Genomic DNA, 26215 nt, shown 5'->3' with positions numbered 1-26215 from the left:
TATTTTTAAAATATTTATTAAATATTCTTATAAAATTTTTAACTAAATGTATAAGTACCTTTTTAAATATATATTATTTGTTACTTATAATTTTTTTAATTATTTTTATTGTGTTTTATAATATTTTGAAGTTATTAAAAATAAAAGTGATTTTTTATTTTTAAAAATTGGAAAGAATGTGATAGTTTATCTTAAAATAAAAACATAAATAAATGAAGAAAGAGAGAAGTTTTTAATGAAATGTTGAGACTTGAGAGCAGCCAGGTTAAATGTAGTGTCTATAACTCTATATTTCTCTCTCCCATTTGTACGCGCATTGAGGCCCACGAGAATGGTGCTGAGTGCTGATTGGTCCACGTTACACACGGGCCCTGGTGGCGCATGGACCCCATTCTCTTTTAAATCCTCGATTCTCTCCTCTCTTTCGATACCAACCTCACCCTATTCCCCCTTTTCTCTCCTTCATATCAATCTCATTTCTCTTTCTCTCGACCCCAATACACATTCCCTTTTCTTTTTTTTTTTCCTCTTCGTCGTCGTCTATATAATTTTCCACACAAACAAAAAATAAAATCCTTTTTTCTTCCGCCCTTTTAATTTTTGTTATATTTTAATAGTTTACTTTATTTCTTTCTTTCCAGCAAACAATTGCAAAACAAATCCCCTTGTTCATCCAGTTCCTAGAAGCTTCTCCTCTAATAATAGTCTTCGAGTTGTTGTGTTCATGGGATGGATTTGACAACAACATGAAGACGCTATGATAACTTGTGATCTTGTTGGTAGCCCGAAGAGATAGATACGCAGAACAAAAGGAAAAAAATCAATTGATTCATATATGATATCTGAGATGAGGCCCAGTCAATCTCCACCGCCCAACGCCATCAACAACCATCACCACCACCAAATCAACAACAACAACAACAGCAGGGACCGCCGCCGCCGCAAGGACCTCACCCTGCCGCTTCCGCAGCGGGACACCAACCTCGCCGTGCCCCTCCCACTCCCTCCTACCTCCGCCCCCAGCTCCGGACCTAGCGGCCACCAGATCATCCCCTTCTCCGAGCTGGAGCGCCTGAACCGCATCGGGAGCGGCAGCGGCGGCACCGTCTACAAGGTCCTCCACCGCACGACGAACCGCGTTTATGCCCTGAAGGTGATCTACGGTCACCACGAGGATTCGGTGCGTCGGCAGATCCACCGCGAGATCCAGATCCTCCGGGATGTGGACGATCCGAACGTGGTGAAGTGCCACGACATGTACGACCACAACGGTGAGATCCAGGTGCTTCTGGAGTTCATGGACGAAGGCTCCTTGGAAGGGAAACACATCCCTCAGGAGAATCACCTGGCGGATCTGGCTCGCCAGATCCTGAGGGGGCTGGCCTACCTGCACCGCCGCCACATCGTGCACCGCGACATCAAGCCGTCGAACCTGCTGGTCAACTCACGGAGGCAGGTGAAGATCGCTGACTTTGGCGTTGGGAGGATCCTGAACCAGACGATGGATCCCTGCAACTCGTCGGTGGGGACGATCGCGTACATGTCACCGGAGAGGATCAACACGGACATCAATGACGGACAGTACGACGCCTACGCCGGAGACATATGGAGCCTGGGGGTGAGCATTTTGGAGTTCTACATGGGGAGGTTCCCCTTCGCGGTTGGGAGGCAGGGCGACTGGGCCAGCTTGATGTGCGCGATTTGTATGTCTCAGCCACCAGAGGCGCCGCACACGGCGTCGCCTGATTTTAGGGATTTCGTGTCGCGGTGCCTGCAAAGGGATCCTTCTAGAAGGTGGACTGCTTCGAGGCTGCTCTCACACCCGTTCATTACGCATGGCGTCCAGCAGCAGACTCAGATTTCTCACAATCTCCATCAGCTGCTCCCTCCTCCCCCCAGACCCCTCCCTTCCTAGTAATCTTAATCCCCTCCCCTTTTCTCTTTTGTATTTCTCTTTCTGTCATATCATATCAATCAATGACTTTTCTTTTCTGTATTTTTTGGATGACAATATGGGATTAATCGAAGAATCCATATATTGGACGGCCTTTTTCTTTCCATTGTGTGTTAGCACTTAGCACGCTTAGCTACACTATTTGCATTTCATTATGGATTTGCTCACTCACCTATACACCCTCGTTTTCGACTTTCATTTTCTTACATGCACCATTTTGATTTCGAACTAGAGAAGGAACAAAATTTCATTTACTCATGGATTATTACTGCCTTTGAAAAAGGAATATATGATTAGTGGGTTAAAAGGACTGGAATATTAAGTTGTAGGAGTATGAGACTCGCTTTGTGTAGTGCATTGGTTCCATTTGCGTATTCTAATTCTGAAGGATGGCGATTACAGTACTATCTATATCCGGTAATTGCTCAAAATGGAGGAACCGTTTGCGGGTGAGGAGTGGGTGGGTGGAACCGTGGAAGGCAGGGGCTTCATTTCCATTAAAAGGGGAAAAATATAACGTTATATCTTTCTTTCATATCACATTTGAACCAAAGTGACTTTCATGGCCCCGTATCATACCACCATCACCCTGCTTCATATTGTACCAAAGCGGTCAAACCTGTCTTGTTAACAAGGTGAGAACTTCACCCACCAAAGGGATAACTGCGGATCATTCAAACTTTTTTACGGTCAACCTCGTAAGTCACCACAACACCCAACCCCCGAAATTACACTTGGTTGCCTCATAAAGTATTATTCGAATCTCATTCAAATTATCACACTAGGTCAGTGAGTAGAATATCAGGACTCTGGAGAAGTCACTTTGCAGCGACATAAATTTGAGATATTGTGGTTATTAATGAGGGCATGTAGGCAGCATGAGGTGCTTTTACTATTTTGCCAACCAGTTAACTATATACCCAGATAGATGCAAAAAATAAATTAGCATTTTTCCCGGTTGAAAAAAGATCCTATAAACTATAAAGTGACAAGGCTAGTAAAGTGATAAAGTGATGTTTTAATCACCTTTCAATTTGTAATATTTATTATCCGGGAGTTCTACTATCTTAATTCAACGGTGATTAATGGTGTACTTTTTTCTTTAAAGGGACAATACAACTTTTGAGAATCCAAATTCTTTCTAGTTAGTACAAAAGAATTACATTTATCTTGTACCTGTAGTCTATAGAGAGCATAAGGTGCTTTGACAATTTTGGCAGCCAGTTAACTGTATTCTACATATGTAAGTAGCTAATATTGCTGAGAAATGTTGGTACGTGTATATGGTTTTGATTTTTCGCTAATCATCAATTAACTATAACGATGGTGTATCAGTATCATGCATGGGAAGATATATAACTAGCTAAATTTACTAAAAAAATGTTGCAGAAATTTATGCAGGGTGTCGCTAGGAAGAGCTACTTAATAAATAGGATCTGGTGTTCAAGAAATTTGCCCATTAAATAGATGTTGTTTTCAGCTCTTTATTAATTGATGAATGCTGTTAAAGAATTTTAGCTCCTAAACGAAAGAACGAATTATTGAGTTGCTAAATTGTGAATTGTTAATAGAGTTTGAATGTAATAATGAATGGGAAGTGTTAATAGTGTTATATGCTTTCACCAAAAGTTATTGTATGGATACACTTATTTTGTGTAACTCTCAATCGAATTGTGGCTCTCCTTAAATCCAAGAATAAGTTGCAATTCATTTATGGATCCTTTCCCAGAATAGAGAAGAGGGAATCCTACATTTGCCAACACAAATGTACTTTCCCTTTGTTACACCAAATTTTCAATGAGTAATGAAATGAAATAGACTTTAGAGCATAAATACTTGATTCTATCAATTACCAGAGACATGTGCCCTTTTTGAGATAGCAAAAGGTGACTTAAGCGTCACACCTTACTTCTCAAAGCTGAAAGAAAAGTGTGAAGGTATATGAGTTAAAATGCGCTCAACACTTATGCCATAGACATACACCCAACATTCTGCACCTAAATTTGCCAGAAACGCTCCAACAGTCTGGTTATTAGAGGCAGTCTATTTGCTACTCAACACAAAGTAAACTATTTACTATTTAGGTTATTAGAGGCAGTCTATTTTTTTTATTTACTATTTAGGTTATTAGAGGCACTTGGTGTTGAATACTTGAATTGCTTTTTGTTTTTAGTTTTGGATGGTTAGGATGTGTTTGTTTATAAAGATATAGAGATATAAAATCGTATTTAACAGATGAAACATGGACACAGACATTGTATTCAGAGATATTGAATTAGTGTATTTTGTATCAATTCAGGAAGGATATTGAAATTCTAACAAAGGATACAACTTATTTTTTATTTCTTCTTTTATTATTTTTGTTAATTTTTTATAGTTATATTTTTTTCATTATATTTTTTTCTCAATTTTTTTGAATAAAAAAATAAAAATAAATTATATTTTCATAATTTATTATAATTTATTATCAAATAAAATACCAAAACATAAAATTTTGTATCTCTGTTTCTTAATGTCTTGTAATGATATTCTTTTTTAACAACTTTCCAGCATACATCTTTATTTTAGTGTTTTTGGTCAAGACCCTTTTCCAGATCTTCTGTTTTTATTTTACACAGGCTTGTAGGCCTTTGTCCTTGTGGGTTTCAACGATTCGTTGGCTCACTGTTGAAATGTTTTAGGTGATTAGCGTTGACAAAATTTCAAATAACAAATGCCCACTGGATTCCCCTAATGACAAGATCCAATTGAACATAGAAGGAAGTTTTCGCAATCAGCTTAATTAAAGATAGGCTTTAGATACAACTGTTTTTTGGTCGGAATGTATGCAATTGTTAAACGAAGTTCTTGACGGGTTATTTTTCTGAAGATATCATCAGTACTCAGTAGAAACAAAATGTTCAGCAACTCTTAGTTTTGTTTTTTGTTTCGTGTGTTTGTTTTTTTTTTAAAGCTATCATAGTTGATACCATTAAGATATAATATGTAAAGCCAGGTTTATATTTTTTTTTAAAAAAAAGGGGGAAGAGAAAGCCTTTGATTGAATAAAACATTGCGCTTGATTGTTCTAAAAAGTATTGGACATAAAAAGAACACGTCTCACCTCACATTAATTAGTTATACATGGCTGATATGATACCACACGTATGCTAATGCTTGGTCTAAAGGCTGAAGCCTGGCGTCTGCTGTTTTCTTCAGTTAGAAGATAATTGAAGCTTAAGCGGGGAGCCAAGCCATGGTATGTAAATATGGAATATAATACAAATTTGTGTAATATTTATTGTATTATGGAAATGGTAATATTAACGAATTCAATTTGGAAGAGGTAGTGCGAGCCTTGCCCTTAGATCCTTTCGTAATATTTTGCCGGAGGGTGACTTGGGAATGGCATCAACGAAGAAAACTCGGTTAATTCTCTTGTAAAACACCACCTGCCACCAATGAAGTTGTTAGACACACGAATAAATATATGGTTTACATCTAATTTTGTCAAGGGTCGGTGCGCTAACAATTTCCATGTGTCCTAAATGTAAATGAAAATGACTGATAGATAGTGAAAACTTAGGTGCAGTCGACTTCTTGTGAAGTTAATAACTGAGAGCCGTTAGATGAAAATTTAGTTAAATCAGTGAAGTCAAATCATCTAACGGCTCTTAGTTATTAACTTCAAATAAAGTCGACTTTAGCTGTGTTTCCACCTTGATAGATATTGACCTGTTTGGAAACGAATTGCTTAATCTCATCCTCAGTTGTGTCACTGTGACCATTTGCTCTCACGACAAATGCAACTGGCACCTCACCGGCCGCTTCATCTTTCATCCTGCAATGCACGCAACATATATTATGTTATTGAAAATGAAAATTCAAAGTTGAAAAAATACAAACATGACTGAGTACTTACGGGACAACAGCAACATCAGAAGATGTCACCCGTGTGCAACCACCCTTCCTTGTCAATTGTTCTCTCTGTTGCCTCTGGATCGTTTAGATAACCTACACATACACCATTCACATCTCTATTATTACTGTCAAATCACTCAAATGTCAACCCACCAACCACCACGTATTGCATATTTTATTATTCCAAAAAAAACAAATCAGTATAAATGTATTGGCAAGTGATACCACGAAAAAAGTGTGGTATATAGAAAAGCATCAATTAGGTAGCAAGTACCTTTCATGATCTGGTGGCCCCTAATACAAATTTCACCCGGTTGATTTCTCGGGAGAGATTTTTCGGTTTCAGGATCAACAATCTTCAACTCAGCGTTTCTGACGACGGTGCCACATGCACCTGGTTTTCCATCTATGGCTTCTTTGGCGAATGTTAAGCACATCGTTAACACTGGACCAGCCTCTGTCATCCCATATCCCTGTTGCATTCATTTGTATCGCTTTAAGCTCTTGTACTAAGAAATTGAAATTTGAAATTCAAAGTAAGAAACATGTTTTTTAATGCTTTAAATTACGTGCCACATGTCAACCGTACATTTTAGCTAAATGGAGATGCAGTGAAAGTAAAACAGACAACACCCAACCTGAACCATTGTTTCCGAAAGAAGACAGAATATATGTTTGATTTTTCCTAGCCACAAATAAATTAGTACCATTCATATTTATTTATGGCAAATTTAATGACTTTTTTTCGTTTTGAACTAAAAAGAATTAATTATTTTATATATTTGTTTTCATAAGATTTGTGTGTCGAGGAGCCGGGTCCAGCAAAATAGAAAAATGAATACGAGTTATGAAAGGAATATCCCTTCCCAAATATATTTGATGAGGGTCAGATCTGAATAATAATATATAGAGATTAAGAACTCCATAATAACAAACAAATATATTTTTAATGAAAATAAAAAGAATACCTGCCCAAGCTTGGCGTTGGGGAATTTGAGGCGGACGGTGTCTTCAAGGTCCTTGGCGAGGGGAGCGCCGCCGGATTTAAGGACTCGGATGGAAGAAAGGTCGTAGTTGTGGAGATCCGGGCACTTTGCAATGGCGAGAATGATGGGAGGCACGACGGGGCATATGGTGACCCGATGCTTCTGCACCAAGGCGAGGAAGGCAGTGATCTCGAATTTGGGCATCAAGACGATGGCAGCCTTGGCCCTGAGGCCGCAGAGCAGGACGGAGTTGAGGGAGTATATGTGGAACATGGGGAGCACGCACATGATCACATCCTCGCTGTGATAGTAAAGGTTTGGGTTCTCTCCGTCCACTTGCTGCCCCACGCTCGTCACCAACCCCCTGTGACTCAGCATCACACCTTTCGGCAGTCCCGTTGTTCCCGACGAGTACGGCAGCGCCACCACGTCCTCCGGGCTGATCTTCACCTCCGGGATGTCTTCCTCGTCGGCCTCTTCCAGCTCCGAGAAATGCAGGTGCCCCTCCGGGGGAGTGTCCACGAACACCAGGCTGAGGTGGCCGTGGAGGTCCTTCACCTTGTCGTAGTAACTGGACTGCGTTACCAGCAGCCTGGCGTTGGAGGCCTTGGCCTGCTTGGCTATCTCGGCGGCCGTGAAGAACGGGTTGGCGGCGGTGGCGATGGCGCCGCGGAACGATGCGCCTAGGAAGGAGAAGACGAATTGAGGGCAGTTTGGGAGCAGGATCATGATGACGTCACCTTGGCGGATTCCGTGTTTGTGGAGGCCTGAGGCGACTCTTCTGGCCTTGAGGTCGACGTCGGAGTAGGTGAAAACTTGTCCGGTTGGGGCGTTGATGAGGCAGGGACGCGTGGCGAAGTCCGGAAGGTTCTGGAAGATGTAGGAATGGAGGGGAAGGTGGTTGGGGATGTAGATGTCTGGAAGGCTGGACTTGAAGATGAATTCCTCCTCCTCCTTCTTGTGTTGTTGTTGCATCGTTTCTTTGCCAATAGCCATAATATTAAAGGCAGAGAAAGATAGGAACGGTTCTGATCTCTGCTGAGCAGAATGGGGAGGGTGATGAGTGTATTTATTTGTAATAAGATGCACCAAACATGACAGTGATTAATTAAAAATGATGATGATGGATTGGTTAAAGGGCGGGGGTTGGTGAAGGGATAAAATGGAGATTAAGGGGGGAAAGGAAAACAAAATAAAATTGAAACGACAAATAATTCCTACCGTTTGGTTGCAAGTAAACGGAGGGGTTGGTGAGATTAGTCCTTTTCTCTTTGCCCTACACTCCTCTTCATATCTTTTTTTTATTATTTTATTACTACAATTGTTTTCATTTTTAATGAAATCAGTGTTTTCTCTTACACTCGAGTCTTGAATTAATGCCTCATTTTGGTCTGTGCTGCCTTTTTAATTGAACGAGCATCATTTATTTCTTTTTTCGACCAAATTTAAGAATCAATAAAGGATACCACATTTTCTCTTCTCATACAACATGATTTGCTAGGATGACCATAAAATGGATTGGAGTCCCAATTTCTCCCAATTTAGATTGTCAACTGTCAACTCCCATTCACCTACCGCACCCATCATTTTTTATTTCTTTATTTTTTAAAAAAAAAAAATTGTTTTTGGCATATGAACCTACCGCACCCCAACATTATTGGCCATGTGGAAGCTACCTCACTATGACGATATCAGCAATCATTTAACATGGTTTTGAAGGTATTGCCCCAAAAACAAATAAGGCTTTACGAACTTCAGCCCATTCAACCTTGAACAGGCCCACAAATCACTCTTACCCACTACGCTTCTCATGAATCATTTCATTACCAGGCCTTTACTGGACTGTAACTTGTTTCTCTTTCGTGTTGGAGCCTATTTAGCCATCTTCAATTCTTTCGATTTGATTCTGTTGAAGCAGTTACAATCAAATGAGATAACTGTAAGTTCCAAAAAAAAGAAGGAAAAGAAGAGATAATTGCATCCCTGCTTTTGCTTATTATGGAATAAAACAAACTTAGTCAAAATTTAAAGTGTGATGCAAGTGAGATAATTGAAGAAGGAGTAGGATGATGAAGTTAGCTATTGATGGCCACCAACTCAAATTCTTTAGTAGTTGAAGTAACTTAGCTTATGGTGCTTCACACGTCAATGAAACGCAACACATGTAATTAATGTAATTAAATTAATAATGGCCATTGATGACTTATTTGGTCATATCGTCACACAGATCTGATCTAGATGGTTTGAATTTCATTTGATGCTTCTAAGCTTATTGCTATATCCTTGGAATCTACATCTATGATTTTTGCATTGGATGCGTTATATATCTCTTAAGGAATTAATTTCTGGATTCTTTCATATAATAAGTTCACATATACACTCTTACTATCATCAAGAATGTGAAGATCCCGGATACTTGATGATGTATTGTTGAACCTAACAACAAAAGAAAAGATAAGAATCTATACAGTTAGTCTTACTTTACATTAGTTCTTGCTTTTCTTGGTCTAATTACTTTAAATAGTTCTAAACAAAGCACGGAAAAGCACTAATCCAAAGTTCTTATCCTTTGATTGTTTGTGAGACTGATAGCCTCGACTCGACGCCTTCATCTTGGTTTCTTCTCAAATTGCTAAAGCAAGTCGGTCAAGTGTCATTGATCTTCTAACATGAATTGCTGAAATTATTTACTTGGATCTGAATTTTATTTAAATTTATTGTATATATAAGGCGGAATTTAAACTCTTGTAACACCTGATTAAGCAGACGAGTGAATTGATCACTCAATCAACTAAGTTGATTGTTGAAGAAGAATTTAATGTTTGCTATGATGAGTTAGTGTCGTCATCTTTTTGCTTCTTTGTTGTTATATATATCAATTCATGTACTGATGTACCAACGATTTATATCTTAACAGTGAAGGAAAAGTTATTGCCCAAAAAGTGGCCAATAATTCATTTTCTTTAGAAGAATATTTCGGAAAAGAAAACAATAATTAAGTTGACAATTCAAACCTTTATGTATATTTGTACAATTGCTTAATGATGGAAGGTGAGGGGCTTATGCCAATCTTCCATAGTGCTCTGACATTCCTATGAATCTTCTTCATCCCAATGATTATGTATGCGAACCCACGCACACCAAATCCATGCATAGTAATTGTTTATTATGCACTTTAATTATTAGAAAGGAGACATTGGCCTAAAATTTCGATATATATATTTACGGTTCCTTTCTCATCCTTTGTATATATGTTAAAAACTAGGGAGAATTAATAGTAAGGACTATGAGTAAAGATTAATTATAAAGAGAGATCAAATATACTAAAATTATTAATAATGACCATAATAAGTTTTATTTAAAGAGAAAGATCATGTTATTTTTTATTAAGTGACAATATTATTTTTTAATATAATATTTTTCTCTCATCTATCATATTTCACCTTTTTAAAATTAAGTTCTTAAATTCATAATTTCACTATTTTATAATCTTTTTATTATATTTGTAATTCATGAACCCGATTTATTTTATCCTATCATCATGAATTGGATGAACCTTTCAACTTATTTGTAATCTCATCGTTATTTTTCTGAGTTTTATTTATTGGGAGAAGTCTTTCACAAATACATAAATAATGAATAAATCTAGAAAATTAACATTTTATTATCTAACATCAATAATTTTTTTATAATTAAATTTATTATTTTAATTCTAATTTTTTAAAAGATTTGAAATTTTTTAAAATTAAGATCTAAATTTTAGAAGTTAAAATTTAAATTTTAAAAAAGTAAGATTAAAAAAATTGACTCCTAATTAAACTCGATAAAAGGTTAGCAACATTCTATAAATTTTTCATTTAAAAAATTCATTTGTCATGGACAAGACGACAACTACTTACATAGACTAGCTTCCCAACTAATAATATTTTAGATTGATGGAATTAGTTAATCCAAAATCAATTATAGCTATATATGTGAACACAGACTCTTGGCCATAATTTCCTTGTTACAACTCTTTTGATAATCAAAAAGAGAGATTTTGTAAAAATTGGATTAGAAGTGCTAAATATAACGGTGGTAAAAAATCTTAATTACAATAAAAAAGAATAATAATATTAAAGAATATTATGAGTCATTTTATAAATTTTGTATTTTCTTATTCTTAAATAAATTTTATTAGGTGTTGTATAAAAATTTTAGTTTAATTAGTCCTTTTTTGAATAATTAATATGTGTGAATGGTCCTTTATGATAATTTTCTCTAAAAACTATATAATGAGAGTTATTTTCCTGGTAAGTTTCTTACTTAACTGTTTAGAAATACACTACAATAAAATTGGAAATAAAATCAGTTTAGCAAGCGTACATATTACTATATTGTATAAAATTGAAATTCGATCATGTTCTGTTAACTTATAGCTTGATTTTTATTGTATATTATAAATCATAATTCAATTTTATTTTATCTTATTTTTGAATATGTAATTGATCAAATTAATAACTGTTCCTACCCTGACCCAACGGTATGGCCCAGGTCCAAATACACCAAAAGGCCCAATCCAAAGATTGGCCTTCGTTATTCACCGACCTCTTTAAAAGAGGTCGGACTCAACACAGACTTCTTTCCAAAGAAGTCGGGCTCAAGAAATAGCTGGCAGATAACACTTATTCAAATAAGTAACTGCCCCTAAAATCTCTCTAACCACTTCTAGAAGCCATATCCCAACAATCCCTAGATAAAGGGACGGTTATCCACCTAAAAAGGTGGCACTACTCCAACGGTGGTTATTGGATCACCACTATAAATACCTTGACACTCCTCAGGTATAACCAAGTTCCAATACATTCTAAACCTGCTTAACCCCATGCTGACTTAGGCATCGGAGTGTCTTTGCAGGTACCACCCCCCATCTCTTGGAACACACAACTCGGAGGCCGTTCTCAGACCTAAACCAAGTCGGAGACCACACTCCTCCAGCGTTTGGGCCTCAGACAAGCCCAACCACCATCCGGTTCTAGGTAAGCCCCGGAACAATTACTATATTTTTAATATATTTGTATTACTCATGATATATGTAGTTACTAAAATTTATCTATTAATCTGTTTCAATATATATAAATTATATAGTTTGTAATATAAGGTTTCAAATTTAATATTTACTTTCGTTAATAATTTTGTTGAAAATTTTGAATTAATTATATATTTTTTTGGTACCAATAAAACAAAACAAAGCAAACAACATTAATACCAATTTTCTTTCATTTTTATCAGTATAAAAAATAAAAGAAATAACTGATTTTGATATTTATTTACATATATATATATATTGTTTTTTAATAAATTAATTTTACTAAATACATATACATATTTATCACAAAAACCCAAAATTTTCTTTCACTAATTTTATGTCTTAAAATTACTAGTATAATTGGGCCATTTTTTAATCTATTCATTATAATTTAACTAACTTAAAAGTCATCCATGCAATATAAAAAAATATAGTAAAAAATCACCACGGCAACAAAAATGGCATATTCTCCTTGGTTCTTAAAGAACCACTCTATACTTTTTCCACCGTAGACAAATCCTCTTTTTATTCTCGTAGTAAAGTTATTTGTAAGAAAATAAGACTATGAAATAGAGTAATTAATGAAGTATTATTTGAACGATTTTTTATGGCAACAACTAATAAATACTGAATTTGAATGATGATCGCTCACATCATCCCACCTATGCATAATCAAACCTATGATGTTATGTTTTTAAAGATAGAATTTGATTTGATGAACACTTATCCAAAATTAAGACTAAAAATAATAAAAGGAAATCTCCCAACAACATATCATGAAAATAGGAGTTTTCTACCTTAACAAAAAAGTAAGCATTCTATATTGAAGAAGAATCATTATAACCAAACAACTCTTGTATTCATCTTGTACCATACGATGATGTTATGTATACAAGATGAAATAATTGCTTTATACGACCCCACCGATACAAGACTACATGGAATCATGGCCTAGCTAGTAGCATCAAAGAAGAAAATGTTTCTCTATTGTCCTAAATGGATCTCATTACTAACATTTAGATAGGACCCCAACAAGATAAGTACATGACTTCTCTTAATGATTCCAATGACTGCTTAGCTTTAACCTCTTTTAGAGAGCTCACGAATAAAAGTCCGACCTCTTTTAAAGGTCAGACTTTACAATAAAGTCGGATGAGTTGGGAGCTCACCAAAGAAAATCCGACCTCTTTTAGAGAGCTCATGAAGAAAAGTCCAACCTCTTTTTAAAGGCCAGACTTTACAACAAGGTCGGATGAGTTGGGAGCTCACCAAAGAAAATCCGACCTCTTTTAGAGAGCTCAAGAAGAAAAGTCCGACCTCTTTTAAAGGTCAGACTTTACAACAAGGTCGGATGAGCTGGAGCTCACAAAAAAAATCCGACCTCTTTTAGATCCCACGAAGAAAGTCTGACCTCTTTTAAAGGTTAGACTCTACAATGAGGTCTAAAACCTCATTGCTCAGAAGAATCCGACCTCTTTAGATCCGACAAGGAAAAAATCCGACCTCGTTTTGGAGTCTGTAAAAAATCCGACCTCTTTCACGATCAACTCTACAATGAGGTCAAAAACCTCGAAGAATATCAGAAAGAGATTCTGACTTCTTTTAAAGATCAGGGTCTACAATGAGGTCGAAAACCTCCAAGCTTAGAAAGAAATTCCGACCTCTTTCCAAGCTTAGAAAGAAAAATTCGATCTCTTCTAAAGATCCAAGCTTATGAAGATAATTTGACCTCCTATGAGGATTCAAGTCTACAAATAAAAATCCGACTTCCTTTAAGAGCTTACAAAGAAAAGTCCGACTTCTTTCTTGAGGTACAACTTCGAGAACCAGATCCCAAGCATAAATGGCCATGAGAAGGTCATACGAAGAAATTTCTCAACTGACAACCTCGTCTTGATCCAAAATGACATCGGGCCAAAAGCGGACGAAGAAAAGCCAACACCAAAATGAAAAGATCCAACAAAGTCACTTAAGACTTGAAAAAGAACTACTACAACATACTCAACTTACTCGAAAACAATCTACCTAGATTGTGCCATGTTTACAACAAAAGGGATACTACAGCTAGAAAGCGCACCTTACTCCTTAATGCACACTTTTTCTGACTTGAAGTGATGAGATCCAAAGTGGCATAAGAAGTTATAAATGCAAATCGTGGTCCGACCTCATTAAGCCACTTGTACTAAATCAAACTGGCAAGGGGCAAAGCCTAAAACGAATTGCACAAATAACTTAAGGACAACGTGATCATAATCAAACATCAACACGAAGAGGATGTAAACCCGACGTCACAACAATTTGTTTAAAACAAATTGAGAAAGGATGGCGATTTATAAGAATGCCTCCTCAAGCCAAGAGATAAGTATCCAACCTTACTAAGTTGACACAACAAGTATAAAACAAGTTATCCGACCTCCCAAAAAGAGAGTCCAAAATAACTTGTAAAAGTCACATAGCAACAAATAGTAAGATTCAAGAATGGCATGACTGAATACTCGAGTCCGACTTTATGAAGCTCGACCTCGAGTAGGGGCACTGGCTTATCATGAAAGCTAAGTCCAAAATTATTAAAAACTAAAGACAACATTCTACAATGATGCTAGAGCACGAAAGAAGAACGTGACCCCCTTCCAGAAACCTGAGAGCAAACTCAGATAAGGAAAGAGCTCTTGAGACAAAGGATGGCTACGAGATTCGCCGCAAAAGACCTCATCTTGATAAGAAAAAATATCAGGCTACTGAGTTCGGGCGAATGAAAGCTGACAACAAAAAGGATAGGACCCTACAAGATTACTGAGATCTTAGGAAAAGGTTATTACAAGGTGACTGACTTAAACAACACCGAGCTACCAAGGTCGTGGCATGCTTGTAACATGAAAAGGTACTAAAAACGAACTCTACTCCCTGATGTACTCTTTTTCCAACTTCATGATTTTTTCCCAAAAATTAAAGGATTTTTTCTGAAGAAGGGTTTTTAACGAGGCATCATAGTAGAGACTAAGGGATCATAGATAGTGAAAAACCCTTAGTAGCAGTAAAAGTACCTTCGCAAATAAATAAATATCTTTTATCTCTTATAAATTCCTTCTCGTTTTTCTTTCTTTCTACGAAACGCGCCGACTTAAGCTCGACAAAGCGTGAAAATCCCATGAACCTACCTAGATGGTCGTCAGGATAAAACGACGAGGTACAGGTCGGTGTAAAGAGGTTATAAAAGTCGATCGTAATAAACTCGGAAATTATCTAACTTACAAGTCGGAAAAATCGAGAAAAAAGGAAACACATCGCAAAAATAACCTAAATCATAAGAGCTCAATAAATCAAAAATTGAGTATAAGGAATACCAAAAAGAGATCAGGAAACCTATTGAAAGCACTAAGGCAAAAGGCTGTCCCGAGTTGTTAAGGAAAACTTAACTTAAAGAAAGGGACAGTCAACCAAGAAAAAGGTTTTTCAAAACAAAGATCAAAAAGGTTTTTTCTAAGATTACTGAAATCTTAGAAAAGGGCTACTACAAAGTGTCTAACTTCGAGGGTGAAAAACTACCCAGGTCACAACACACCTCAAACATAAGGAGATAAAACAATTCCTTATGAAAATTGATTTTCTACAATTAACACACACCAATTGAAGCTCGATAAACCACGAAAATCACGAGCCGATCATATAGAAATCGCCTGGATGAAGCGACGAGGAACCAATTGATGGAAAGAAGTTACATATGCGAATTGGAAAGAAAACACCTCGAAACAACTCGGGCCAAACGGGTTGAAAAAGTTGTGTTTAGAACAAGTCGCAAAAGTAACTTAACTAAATATGCCCCTTGAGGCATAAATACGATCTAACAACTCGATCCACACGGATAACAAATGGATCGTACAAAATCTCAAGCCCACAATCTCATCTCTACAAGTTCTAAAAATAAACGACCTAGTCGTATAAAATGGAACACTTTCACAAAAACAAGTTGTTCCAAGAAAACTCGTTCTAGCATTCACAACAACATAAGGATAACTTGGATTAAACGAGTTATGCCAGTCAACCATATTTTCAACGAAATTGTGTTAAGCACAAGTCGTGTCTATCTAAAAGCAAAGCTTTAAAAGTGATTTGTATGAAAATGAATCACTTCAACCAAACGACTCGTATAGAAATGAGTTAAAAAGGAAGGATTGTAAACGTTTTTGAACAAAATCGAAACGTAAAAACTATCCTCCAAAACAACTTGGATAAAACAAGTTGTATCATACACAAAGACGACAAAAACTAGAAAGGGGAGGGAATAAGCATATAATCCCTTCACCTAAGGCGCCAATTTATGCTCGACAAAGCGCAAAAATCACGAGCCGGCCTTTTCAATGGTCGCTCGGATAAAACGACGAGGTATAAATTGGTGTCCAATGGTTATAATACGACTTGATGATTTAAAACAACTCAAGCCCATGAGTTGAACAAAATCGAGTAAAAAATAACCATATGATCTAAGTAATTTAAATTGCGCAAAACAACTTGATATATAACGAGTTGTGCTTCAAAAAAGTGACTTGTATAAAAAACAAGTCATCTAGAAAACCCAGAATGAATGAGTTCAACAAAAAAAGGCTTCATTCGAAAATCCTTTTTGCTTGATAGCTCGAGTCCGACTTCATAAAGTTCGACCTCGAGCAGGGGCATAATGGATAAAGCAACGAAGTCCGATGGTTATAAAGATGATCTGATAGTTTAAAAGGACTCAAAATAAACAATTTGTACTTGAAACAAGTTGTGAAGTCCTAAAAAACAGCTCGAATTTAAATGAGTTGTATGAAATTAGATCAAGAAATAGCCACGTTTTAATTAAACGATTTGAAATGGAACAAATCGTAAGACCTTAAAACTACTCGCATCGAACGAGCTAGATGAGGTTATACTAAAAAAATAATTACGAGTTTTGAAATAAACGATTTGTATCAAAACAAGTCGTAAGAAATCAGAATAAGTTTCAGAAAGGTGATTTGTATTAAAACAAGTCATGCATCCTCAAAACAGCTCGAACTGAACGAGTTGTACAAAATTAGGATAAGAAATGTTTTCTGGTTAAGCACGATGTGCTAAAACCAGTCATACAAAGCCTACAAGTCTTAAATAACTCGGAAAGAACGAGTTGTACCAACCAGTCTTAGAAAAAAGACCTGGCCAAAAACAAGTCGTTTAAAGAGGGAAAAGTATTTATAGCACGCCAGGGGCATAAGGGTAAATTGACGCGATCATTAAAGAAACGCGCTGTTACCAATGTAACTGCTCCCACGTGTAAATGCGAAAACCCCAACAGACGCGACGTTTGATTAGACTTGGCGGTTAATAGCTAGCAGATAACACTTATTCAAATAAGTAACTGCCCCTAAAATCTCTCTAACCACTTCTAGAAGCCATATCCCAACAATCCCTAGATAAAAGGGACGGTTATCCACCTAAAAAGGTGGCACTACTCCAACGGTGGTTATTGGATCAGCACTATAAATACCCTGACACTCTTCAGGTATCTCTAAGTTCCAATACATTCTAAACCTGCTTAACCCCATGCTGACTTAGGCATCGGAGTGTCTTTGCAGGTACCACCCCCCATCTCTTGGAACACACAACTCGGAGGCGGCTCCCAGACGTAAACCAAGTCGGAGACCACACTCCTCCAGCGCTTGGACCTCAGACAAGCCCAACCACCGTCCGGTTCTAAGTAAGCCCCGAAACAATAACCATTATTACCAACTTAATAATACAAATAGTTATGATATAATATTATTTACCTAATGTTTATATATAAATATTTTTTCTTTTTATAATTTTGAATTATTTTACTATTCTAATATACTTTTTATCCTGACTTAAATGTTAGAATATTCATTATAGATATCTACCTAATTTTTTTCCAAAAGGTCGAACTCATCTTCAGATGAAAAAATAGGGTAATTTTTTCAACAACAGATGATAAAACAAGGATATGCATGATGATATATAAGTAAGTGGCCCACGTTGGACTGAACAATAAGACAACAACATCTATAAGTTAAAAAGCGTACGGTCGTGTGTATATATATGTAAGTTATTATCTACATTCTACAGGTCTATACTTCATTCTATTGAATATTGACTCTGCAAAACCGACGATTTTGTTAGGATTTATTAGGTGCGAAGAGACTTCGAGACTTGAAAAGCATGACCAAAGTGACTCACCCACCATTGCCCAACCACCACCATCTATGTGTTTGTCACATTTGGAAGTTGACCAATTAAAAAACTCAAGTGGCTCTCTGTAATCAAGCTAAGTAATTAAGGGCTAGCTATGTGCAGATTAACGCTTTTTGTTTATCTTATATTCTTATTATATGATATATCCTTTTAAATAATCCTCATAAACCTCTTTTTTAGATTGTATGCGCATTATTTTAGAACCGAACGATATCGAATAAGACAAAAATTCGCCTCAATCCGTTCAGTATTAGTATTGGTTACCTATACTTTCTTCAATAATATAATTAAGATGTTTAGAAAAATCCATCACTATTCCACATAATTATTGGCTGAAAATTGCATAGTTTAGGTCCAATCCAATACGATGTAATGTGATGTATGTGTTATTATATAAAGACTCTTGTGTTGGTGCACTTTTCAAATTGCATACATCGTTTGCTATAGTAGTGTACTCTAGTTTGGTGCCTTGTCAAGTTGTCATCACCAAGGAAAGAATGAACCAGAATTTGACGTGTGGAAACCAATTCATTCAGCATTCCTAAATTTAACCAACAAATTATAGAAGGTAAAAATTCATATGAAGTCGACTTCACATGAAGTTGATACTGAAAATTTGTTGAATGATTGATTGATTTAACTAAATTTTCATCCAACGACTCTTTGGTATCAATGTCGACTTCACTTGAGTTTTCACCGTTAAAGAAACCTAATTTCAAATTCGCATGAAAGAAAATGAAATTGAAATTCCGTTCTATTTGTATTTATATCTCAAAATAATGGAAATCATCCATTTTTGGATTAGCTAGTAAGAAGAATATATTTTTTTATAGAAAAAGAAAAGAAGAAGAAGAATATTTATTTAAAGAATAAGATAACAACAGAGAATATTTAAAGAATGAAATAAAGTAAGAAGAAGAATATCAAATTTAATATATAAAGAAATGAACATATACGTCGCGATGATGTTACAAGATTAGGTAAAAGTGTTTATGGTGCGTTGGGTTTGACAATCTCCGGTTTGTGTATTTGAGATAGAGAAGAACATTGAGGAATGGACCAATTCCTGTTTAACATTTAAATCACATCAAATCATATGATTCAAGATTGTATGTCTGCTTTCCACGCCAACTAACTTTGGCACTTGGCAGTTTGGCCGACACCATGCCCCCTTAATTACTGATATAAAATATTTGTTCATGTTTTGTAAAACTCAATTAAGCATTGGTTACATAGATTTAAATTAAAAGGTTTTTATGGCGGTGAGACAAGTGCGAAAGTGATAAGTTTTGGGCAGCAAGATTTAGTCGCTAAAATCCGAAAAGGATATGGAGGAGGACCACAAAGTTTTGGCCATGGATTTTTTATAATAATAAATAATAAATTTGGGGATTAAGAGAGGTCAAAGGGAAAGGGTTCCACTATGCGAATAAAGCATGAATGAATAGTATACATATGGTTGAGTGGTAGAATTTATTCCCATGAATACATGTATTATCGGAGTGAAATGACATACATCATACATGTATATAGCAACAATATAATAATAATATGATAAAAGGCGTCGGTGATGTGTGTGGTTTTATAACAGAAACGAGGGAGAGAGAGAGAGAGAGAGTGAGAGAGAAGTGATCTCAAGAGTCCTGAGAGAGCTGCTAATTAAGGTGGTGGTTCATGTGTGAAAGAAGAGATGAAGTTGTCAGAGTGTGGTTTTCTAGAAAGCAGAGCATGGATATTTGGAGGAAGATGATTATTCTTCCTGTGAGGCGGGTATGGAGAGCACTCTATGCACGCCTCAACTCCACCAAAAACGGTTCGTTCTTCTCTCTCTCTCTCTCTCTCTCTCTCTCTCTCTCTCTCTTTCTCTCTTATCTCTATGCTATTAAAATTGAATTAATGAAGCAAGTTTGGTGGTGCAGGGGCAGGGCTGTTGAAGCTGGAGGATGATGTACAGACATGTGAGTACGAGGACATACAAGTGATGTGGGAAATGCTAAGAAGAACAGAGAGTGATGTCAGTATACACAAGCGCAAGCAACAGCAACAACCTTTCTGGAGGGTCCTCAAACCGTATTGAACCTTCTTCACAATCAACTTTTACAATCTTTCATGCTTTAACTAATCATAATAAGACTCTTCTTCCAGAGTTCTGCATCTTACAATTACAGGATCACAAAACCGTCTCTTGTAAGCCGTAACTCAAAATGTACTCATTATTGTAAATATATCTCACTTTTTTCATAGCAATTAAGCAAATAACAACTTCTTGTTTTCTGCTTCTCTTTCTCCAACATAACAAGTGATTAATGGAATGGAAAAAAAAAAGTCAGTATCTCCATGTCAACTCTCATAGCTCTTCCATCAATCGCGGCTGTTACTGTAAGTCTTGAATTGGGATTGCAGCATCAGAAAATATAGCAGCCCTTTGGTTAGTTATTTGATACAAAACACTTATCATGGAACCTCATGAGGAATTAATTGTAGGGCAGAGAAAGCAAGCACGATTAAATAGTAAACTAGTTGCATTCGAGGCAGAAGAAATAGTGCAATAAATCTATTATTATCTATAAAGGAGAGGGATGTTTAGAAAAGAAGACATGCATCAAGTGCGTTGTTCTAATCTTCCAATGGAAAATGCTGCGTAGATCTACAAGTATACTAAATTCTTTCCACCAACTTAGTTCATCTCCGGCTCAAGCTGCAGAAGACACTCAAGGCTAAAACCATATACACAATTTCGGTAGTAGTGAATCCGCCCTCAAACCTCAAGAGATCCAAGCAACAATTTTCTGGCAGCACCGCTAACACAACAAAAGTTCCTTCAGGAAATACACCTAACTGCATCATATACCTAATTCAGTAAAAAATGGATTAGGTGATAGGAAGCAGATTGCAACACACTGAAAAGTTTCATGAACCACTACCTCTGAGAATGCAGGGGAAACTCGTGTGTGTGTGTGTGCGTGTGTTGTTGTTGTTGGTGGTGGTGTTTGGTTTTTGGATAGAATGTATCCAGGTTTGATTTACATAGATGTAAACCACGAGAGAAATTACACCACTTATTAGATTCCATAAAGATAAGCTTCACATAAAATCTGGAATAAAATTTCCACCTTTATGCCACATATCACGCCTGATAAAATCAATACAAAACTGAAAACTTTTGTATTCCATAAAAAAATTGGTGAAAAACCTGTACAAAGACGAAGGCAATCCCATTGATCTAATAGCTCAAAAGTACTCTCTTTGGATCAAGTTGGCCACTGCAATAACTGGAAGGCACCGCACATAATTCCTGCCTTCCTTTCCACTCTTCACCAGGTTTGAGAGTAATTGCTTTTTCTACACAAGCAGACTGGACACACAGCATATTTTTATATTCATCATCCCCTAAATCTGCTATGGTCTTTGCTTTTTTGTCCCATGGATTCCATACCACTGCAACCAGACATGATATTGCTATCAGCCACTGGATAAACAACTTTTGAATGCCATATTGCAGACACAAGACAGAATCAGCTTCTTATCTCAAAGTTTCAAATAACTCCACTTTGCTTATATATGTTTTCACTATCTTAGTACAAAATACAAACAAAGCAAGCAAGCATGTAACTTCATGAAAATCTATCCCAAATTACAACTTCAATGAAATTAGATTTACTGAAACATTTTGTTATTTTAGACTAGGGGACCATGCATGCATCAAGTGAATGATTGAATAGTATACAAGCAAGCAACCTATCCATATTTATTGCTCTTCTACTTCAAACATTTACCATCTTGTGTCAAATTTCATCATTCTTCCCATAAGGAAGGATATTAACACTGCTAGACATACCAGCATCAGGAAGCCCATCTTTCCGCAATACAAAAGTTCTTTTCCTTTCATGGTCAATGATGGCAATTTTTGTGGGGGTACTTAGGTATACTTTGTGTACCTTTAGCATCATATACACCAAAACGCAACAGTTAAATATTTGAACTGATGAAATATTAACAACTCAAGAACTAATCTGGTGATCACAGATACTGACCTCGGATTCGAATGTTATGGCATCCCCTTGTTCAGTAAATCGCACTTTTTCCTTCAAGTTGTCCAGGTAATCCAGTGTTTCTAATCCTTCTATTCGCACTTCACTGTACATCAGCATGACCACAGTTAGCTAGCAAATTGTGCAAGTCACAAATACCAAAGAACAATGTAATTCTGTTCCCACATCAGACAAGGCCAAAAATTTACAAAACTAAAAATAAGCATAAAGTAAGAACAGGTTAAGCATCTTATATTTGTAGTCAATCATCAAGTAAGACTACTAGTCCCAAAAGCTTCATAAAAGATAACATATATAAGCACATTTTAGCTTCAAAATAAAATGTTAATATTGATCTTAGACACCCCACAAGTATCATGTCTGCAGTAAGTGTATAAACAATGAACCATATTATGCACAATTCAAATGACTAGAATATGTGATGTGATTTTGTACATGAGTGCATACTCTGCAGCTATTGCAGAAACACAAATGGAATTGAGAAGGGTCAACAGCTAGATGTCATAAACTAGGAGGGAAATATTAGATTAAACCAAAAAAGTATCCAATGCCATGGTAAAACCTGATGTCAGTAACATAGAGGTATGTCTGATAGGCAAATGTGAAAGTAAAGGATTTTCCATCCGTATTTGTGTTTCGAATGCGGGATGTCATCATCAAATCTCCCGTAGGTGCCAAAGCTACCCTCAGGCGAAACTCATATCTGCAAGCAATTATTATAAAGATAGTCCCTTAATCCAATTTACTGAACCAAAAGATGAAAGTGAAGAAAAAGGAAGTTCAAGAAATACTACAAGGGTATGACAATATCAAGGGCCATTTTTGAAAGTTACATGGAGTGATTATTAAAGTTAAGCCACATACCTGTGAGGCCAAGTCCTTATATCCTCTTCAGAGTTCTTAAGAATCAAATCAATAAAAGCTCTGGTTGTGCTGTTTGTTGGAAATGGAGGGGGATTAGGATCTAAGGTCCAAAACCTGTTCCTTGCAAATCCATGTAGTTCAAGAGGGCCATGATTTGAAACCTGTATATGGAGAAGATAAACTTGACGAAACAAAAGCAAGAGGAATTGAAATGTTGAAGCTGAAGAAGATACACGTACTTGAGGAAAGCATAACGGAATACCTCCACGGATAGATTTTGGAGGCGTAAAAGTAGCCTGCAACGATTCATGTTAAGAAGAAAGATAATGCAGGGTTTAAGTGACAATTTGAACTCAATGAAAGATAGCATTTAAGTAGAGACTCGAATCAACTTGAATTATTAACACAACTTATGAACCACAACAGCTTTCTAGCAAGATCTAGCATGAAAGATTGCATACAAGCAACGAAAATGTCCAGCATGCATTCTGAATTTCTAATAATAATGATTTGTTGAATATCACAGAAAAGGAAATGCAAGCAATAATATGGAGAAATGACGCACCTTACTACTGACAAAGAGCAATTCTTCCCCAAGTTCATTCTTCCAAGATGTAACCTGACCTCCGTACAAATATACCTGCATCATCATCAAGATCCATATTGTATTATATTAAGAAAAACACACACAATGCATGTGAGAAAATGAATTGAATGATGACCTCCGCGGAGAAGCCACGAACTTCTCTGAGAACGATCTTCTCGAGGCCATTAACGCCCATACACTGCTCCACGTACACCGTTTCTTTTGGCCGTGACTGTGACATCTTTCTTTCTTTCTTTCCTTCTCTCTCAGATTCAGGAAGAACTAACAATAATCTCCGATGAATGGGGTCACCGCACAATGCAGCTTCCTCAGTTTTATATATATAGCTACCTCTTCAAACTCTCTCTTACTATATATTATATAATATTATCATTTTTTCAGCGGACATCTATATATCGTATAAAACCTTCAATTATAATAAACAAATTACACATTACACATCATTAATAAAATCCGCCATTCTCTTCTCTTTTCCCTAACATATATATGTTGCATTCTTCTTTCGTGCAATTTTTCTCTTAACAAGAGCTTATAATTAAAATATATATATCTATATATATATTTTTTTTATTCGAAGTTACTTCATTACTCATTTGTCTGTACACTTTATAAAATTGTTCAACTAAATTAAAATTCCACTTTCAGTTCTTAGAATCATAAAATCAAGAGAAAATGACAAATAGATCCTTGAACTTTTTGGTCCGCAGACATTTATATCCCTAACGATTTGAAAATACATTTAAGTCATTGACTTTCTCAAAATCTGGACAATTTCTGGGTCTAATTTGTCATATTTTAAAAACTCTTCCACGTGTGTATCCATATATCGGCCAGGCAGTACAATGGAAGCCATGTTTGATTTTTTTATTGGGTTTGCCAGACTCAAATGAACAGAGGAATCGATATGTTCATATTTTGAGAATGTCAGTGACTTAAATGTATTTTTAAATAGTTAGGAATTTAAATTTATTTTTCCCCTTTTAAGAAAGAAAAAAAAGAGACATAGGTAATAAGTCAAACTACGAAACAAGGGAGATACACCTTTCCCGTTTTTCCCATATCATTTTATCAAATAAAATAGTTAAAAGGAAAGGTGAAGGAAAAGATGTTCCGTCAATGAAAATTTTTAATTAAATAAATTGAGCTGCTATTTTTCTAATCCGAGTGTATATTTTGTTGGATCGGAGTAGATTTTCTAAATAATAAAGTTGCAAGATTAATGTAATGTGGATTGTGAAGTTGGCAACGAGATAAGACAACACCAATAACTAACCCCGCATATTACCTTACAATAGATGCCAAACACGCATGCACTACTTTGTCACCAGAAAAATCTGCAGCTACCTTTATTTTAATTTCAGCATTTGTTTGATCAAAATATGAATTTTTGAGGTACTCGATCGTCAGCAGGATTCTCAAAATATAAGAGGATCATCGGATAAGTGACATATATTTTCCTAATTAATTAGAATATATATAAGCTTTTTAACATCTTGATGATGAGGTTCATTCATGAGTCCGGACAGTCCAAAATTCATATCAGATTTCTTCCAAATTGTGTAGAATCATAGAACTGTCTTATCACCATTTAAAGAAGGAAACATCACTTCTTAATCACAATGTCTCATTATTGATCGAGAAATGAGCTAGCTAAATTCAGATCAAAGTGCTATTGCACATCATTTGTAGCTGTCAAATAAATCATATACTATATATGATAACGGCGAAGGGAAGCAACAACAGGAAAGAAGGCATCAAAATCTACAAAATTGAAAATTTTGACTATAGGGTATAGGATATAGGATATAATTTTATTACGTATGCATACATGATATGAAACACTATACAAATTTATACTTTTACTAAATAAGATATAAATATTTAAATGAAGTTTATATTTTATCCAATAATAATAGATAGAATACAAAGTTCAAAATAATTAATGTTTTTTATATGATGATACAAGGCCACGCATAGCGACACAGACTCAGATCCTGAAAGTAAAAGGCGACATAGTCCTCAAAAGCCACGGATCCTGTAATGAATTATTGCTACTAATTTGTTGATCCTCAGTTCCTCACACACAGACCTATTCGACATGTTAACTTCAAGTTTTGGAATACGTTATATTGACGTGAATACCACATTATATGCGTAGCTGAATTATTAATTTATAATTAAATAGGAAAATCCGGGAAAGTAAAAAACGGATGAGCAAGTGCATGAAGCAATCTTGGAATTTGAAAATGAAGTTGCCTAACTTGCCTTTATTTTAGGGTGTCCGCTGTTTCTTTGCTTTCCAGTTTACAATTGTTTCCGCGTTAAAGTTGACCATCATTGGATCCTTTTTTAGTTCAATATAGATGGCGTATGTGTGTGACATTGTCCCAATACAATTAATAAAAAAAGAGGCATGCTTTGATATATGATAAGATTTAATTAAAAGTTAATTCTCTGTTTTTTTTAACGAGATTAAAACTTTATTTCTTATATATCTAGCATGTATAAAGAATGATTAGTGTATATTTGATGGTGCTATACTGCTATAATGCTATTCAC

At 35.9% G+C, this 26215-nt stretch overlaps 4 protein-coding genes across 4 annotated transcripts; 2 read left to right on the top strand and 2 right to left on the bottom strand.

Annotated features, from left to right (window-relative positions):
- The first annotated feature begins 436 nt into the window (after positions 1-436).
- On the top strand, positions 437-2060 carry LOC107482503 (mitogen-activated protein kinase kinase 5). Its single transcript, XM_016103029.3, has one exon. The coding sequence runs from the start codon at positions 836-838 to the stop codon at positions 1913-1915; it is 1080 nt and encodes a 359-aa protein (XP_015958515.1). The 5' UTR covers positions 437-835; the 3' UTR covers positions 1916-2060.
- Positions 2061-5031: 2971 nt separating this feature from the next.
- LOC107482502 (4-coumarate:CoA ligase 1-like) lies at positions 5032-7946 on the bottom strand. Its single transcript, XM_021139647.2, is given in 6 exon segments — positions 5032-5385; positions 5669-5774; positions 5856-5876; positions 5878-5947; positions 6129-6327; positions 6823-7946. Coding segments are annotated over 6 exon segments (1530 nt in total). The 5' UTR covers positions 7837-7946; the 3' UTR covers positions 5032-5265.
- An 11652-nt stretch (positions 7947-19598) lies between these two features.
- LOC107482508 (uncharacterized) lies at positions 19599-20380 on the top strand. Its single transcript, XM_016103034.3, has 2 exons — positions 19599-19946; positions 20053-20380. The coding sequence occupies exons 1-2, from the start codon at positions 19808-19810 to the stop codon at positions 20208-20210; spliced, it is 297 nt and encodes a 98-aa protein (XP_015958520.1). The 5' UTR covers positions 19599-19807; the 3' UTR covers positions 20211-20380.
- Positions 20381-20549: 169 nt separating this feature from the next.
- Positions 20550-25084, bottom strand: LOC107482506 (putative glucose-6-phosphate 1-epimerase). Its single transcript, XM_016103033.3, has 10 exons — positions 24942-25084; positions 23772-24005; positions 23615-23689; positions 23289-23345; positions 23050-23210; positions 22748-22888; positions 22168-22270; positions 21972-22071; positions 21327-21571; positions 20550-20984 (listed from the first exon to the last, which is right to left on the bottom strand). Exons 2-9 carry the CDS (start codon positions 23874-23876, stop codon positions 21357-21359), a joined length of 957 nt encoding a protein of 318 aa, XP_015958519.1. The 5' UTR covers positions 23877-24005; positions 24942-25084; the 3' UTR covers positions 20550-20984; positions 21327-21356.
- Positions 25085-26215: the final 1131 nt, after the last annotated feature.

Source organism: Arachis duranensis, chromosome 4, assembly GCF_000817695.3.
Source record: "Arachis duranensis cultivar V14167 chromosome 4, aradu.V14167.gnm2.J7QH, whole genome shotgun sequence".
NCBI lineage: Eukaryota > Viridiplantae > Streptophyta > Magnoliopsida > Fabales > Fabaceae > Arachis > Arachis duranensis.
The sequence above is the reverse complement of the archived record's forward strand: the minus strand, read 5'-3'. Positions and strand labels throughout refer to the sequence as shown.

Coding starts and splice junctions, on each gene's coding strand:
- LOC107482503 (XM_016103029.3), top strand. CDS start 836: ATGATATCTGAGATGAGGCCCAGTCAATCTCCACCGCCCAACGCCATC.
- LOC107482506 (XM_016103033.3), bottom strand. CDS start 23,876: ATGTCACAGTCACGGCCAAAAGAAACGGTGTACGTGGAGCAGTGTATG. Junction 22,271..22,747: donor CTCTATGTTACTGACATCAG/GTTTTACCATGG, acceptor GCTGATGTACAG/TGAAGTGCGAATAGAAGGAT. Junction 21,572..21,971: donor AGATGGGCTTCCTGATGCTG/GTATGTCTAGCA, acceptor GTCTGGTTGCAG/TGGTATGGAATCCATGGGAC.
- LOC107482508 (XM_016103034.3), top strand. CDS start 19,808: ATGTGTGAAAGAAGAGATGAAGTTGTCAGAGTGTGGTTTTCTAGAAAG. Junction 19,947..20,052: donor CCTCAACTCCACCAAAAACG/GTTCGTTCTTCT, acceptor TTGGTGGTGCAG/GGGCAGGGCTGTTGAAGCTG.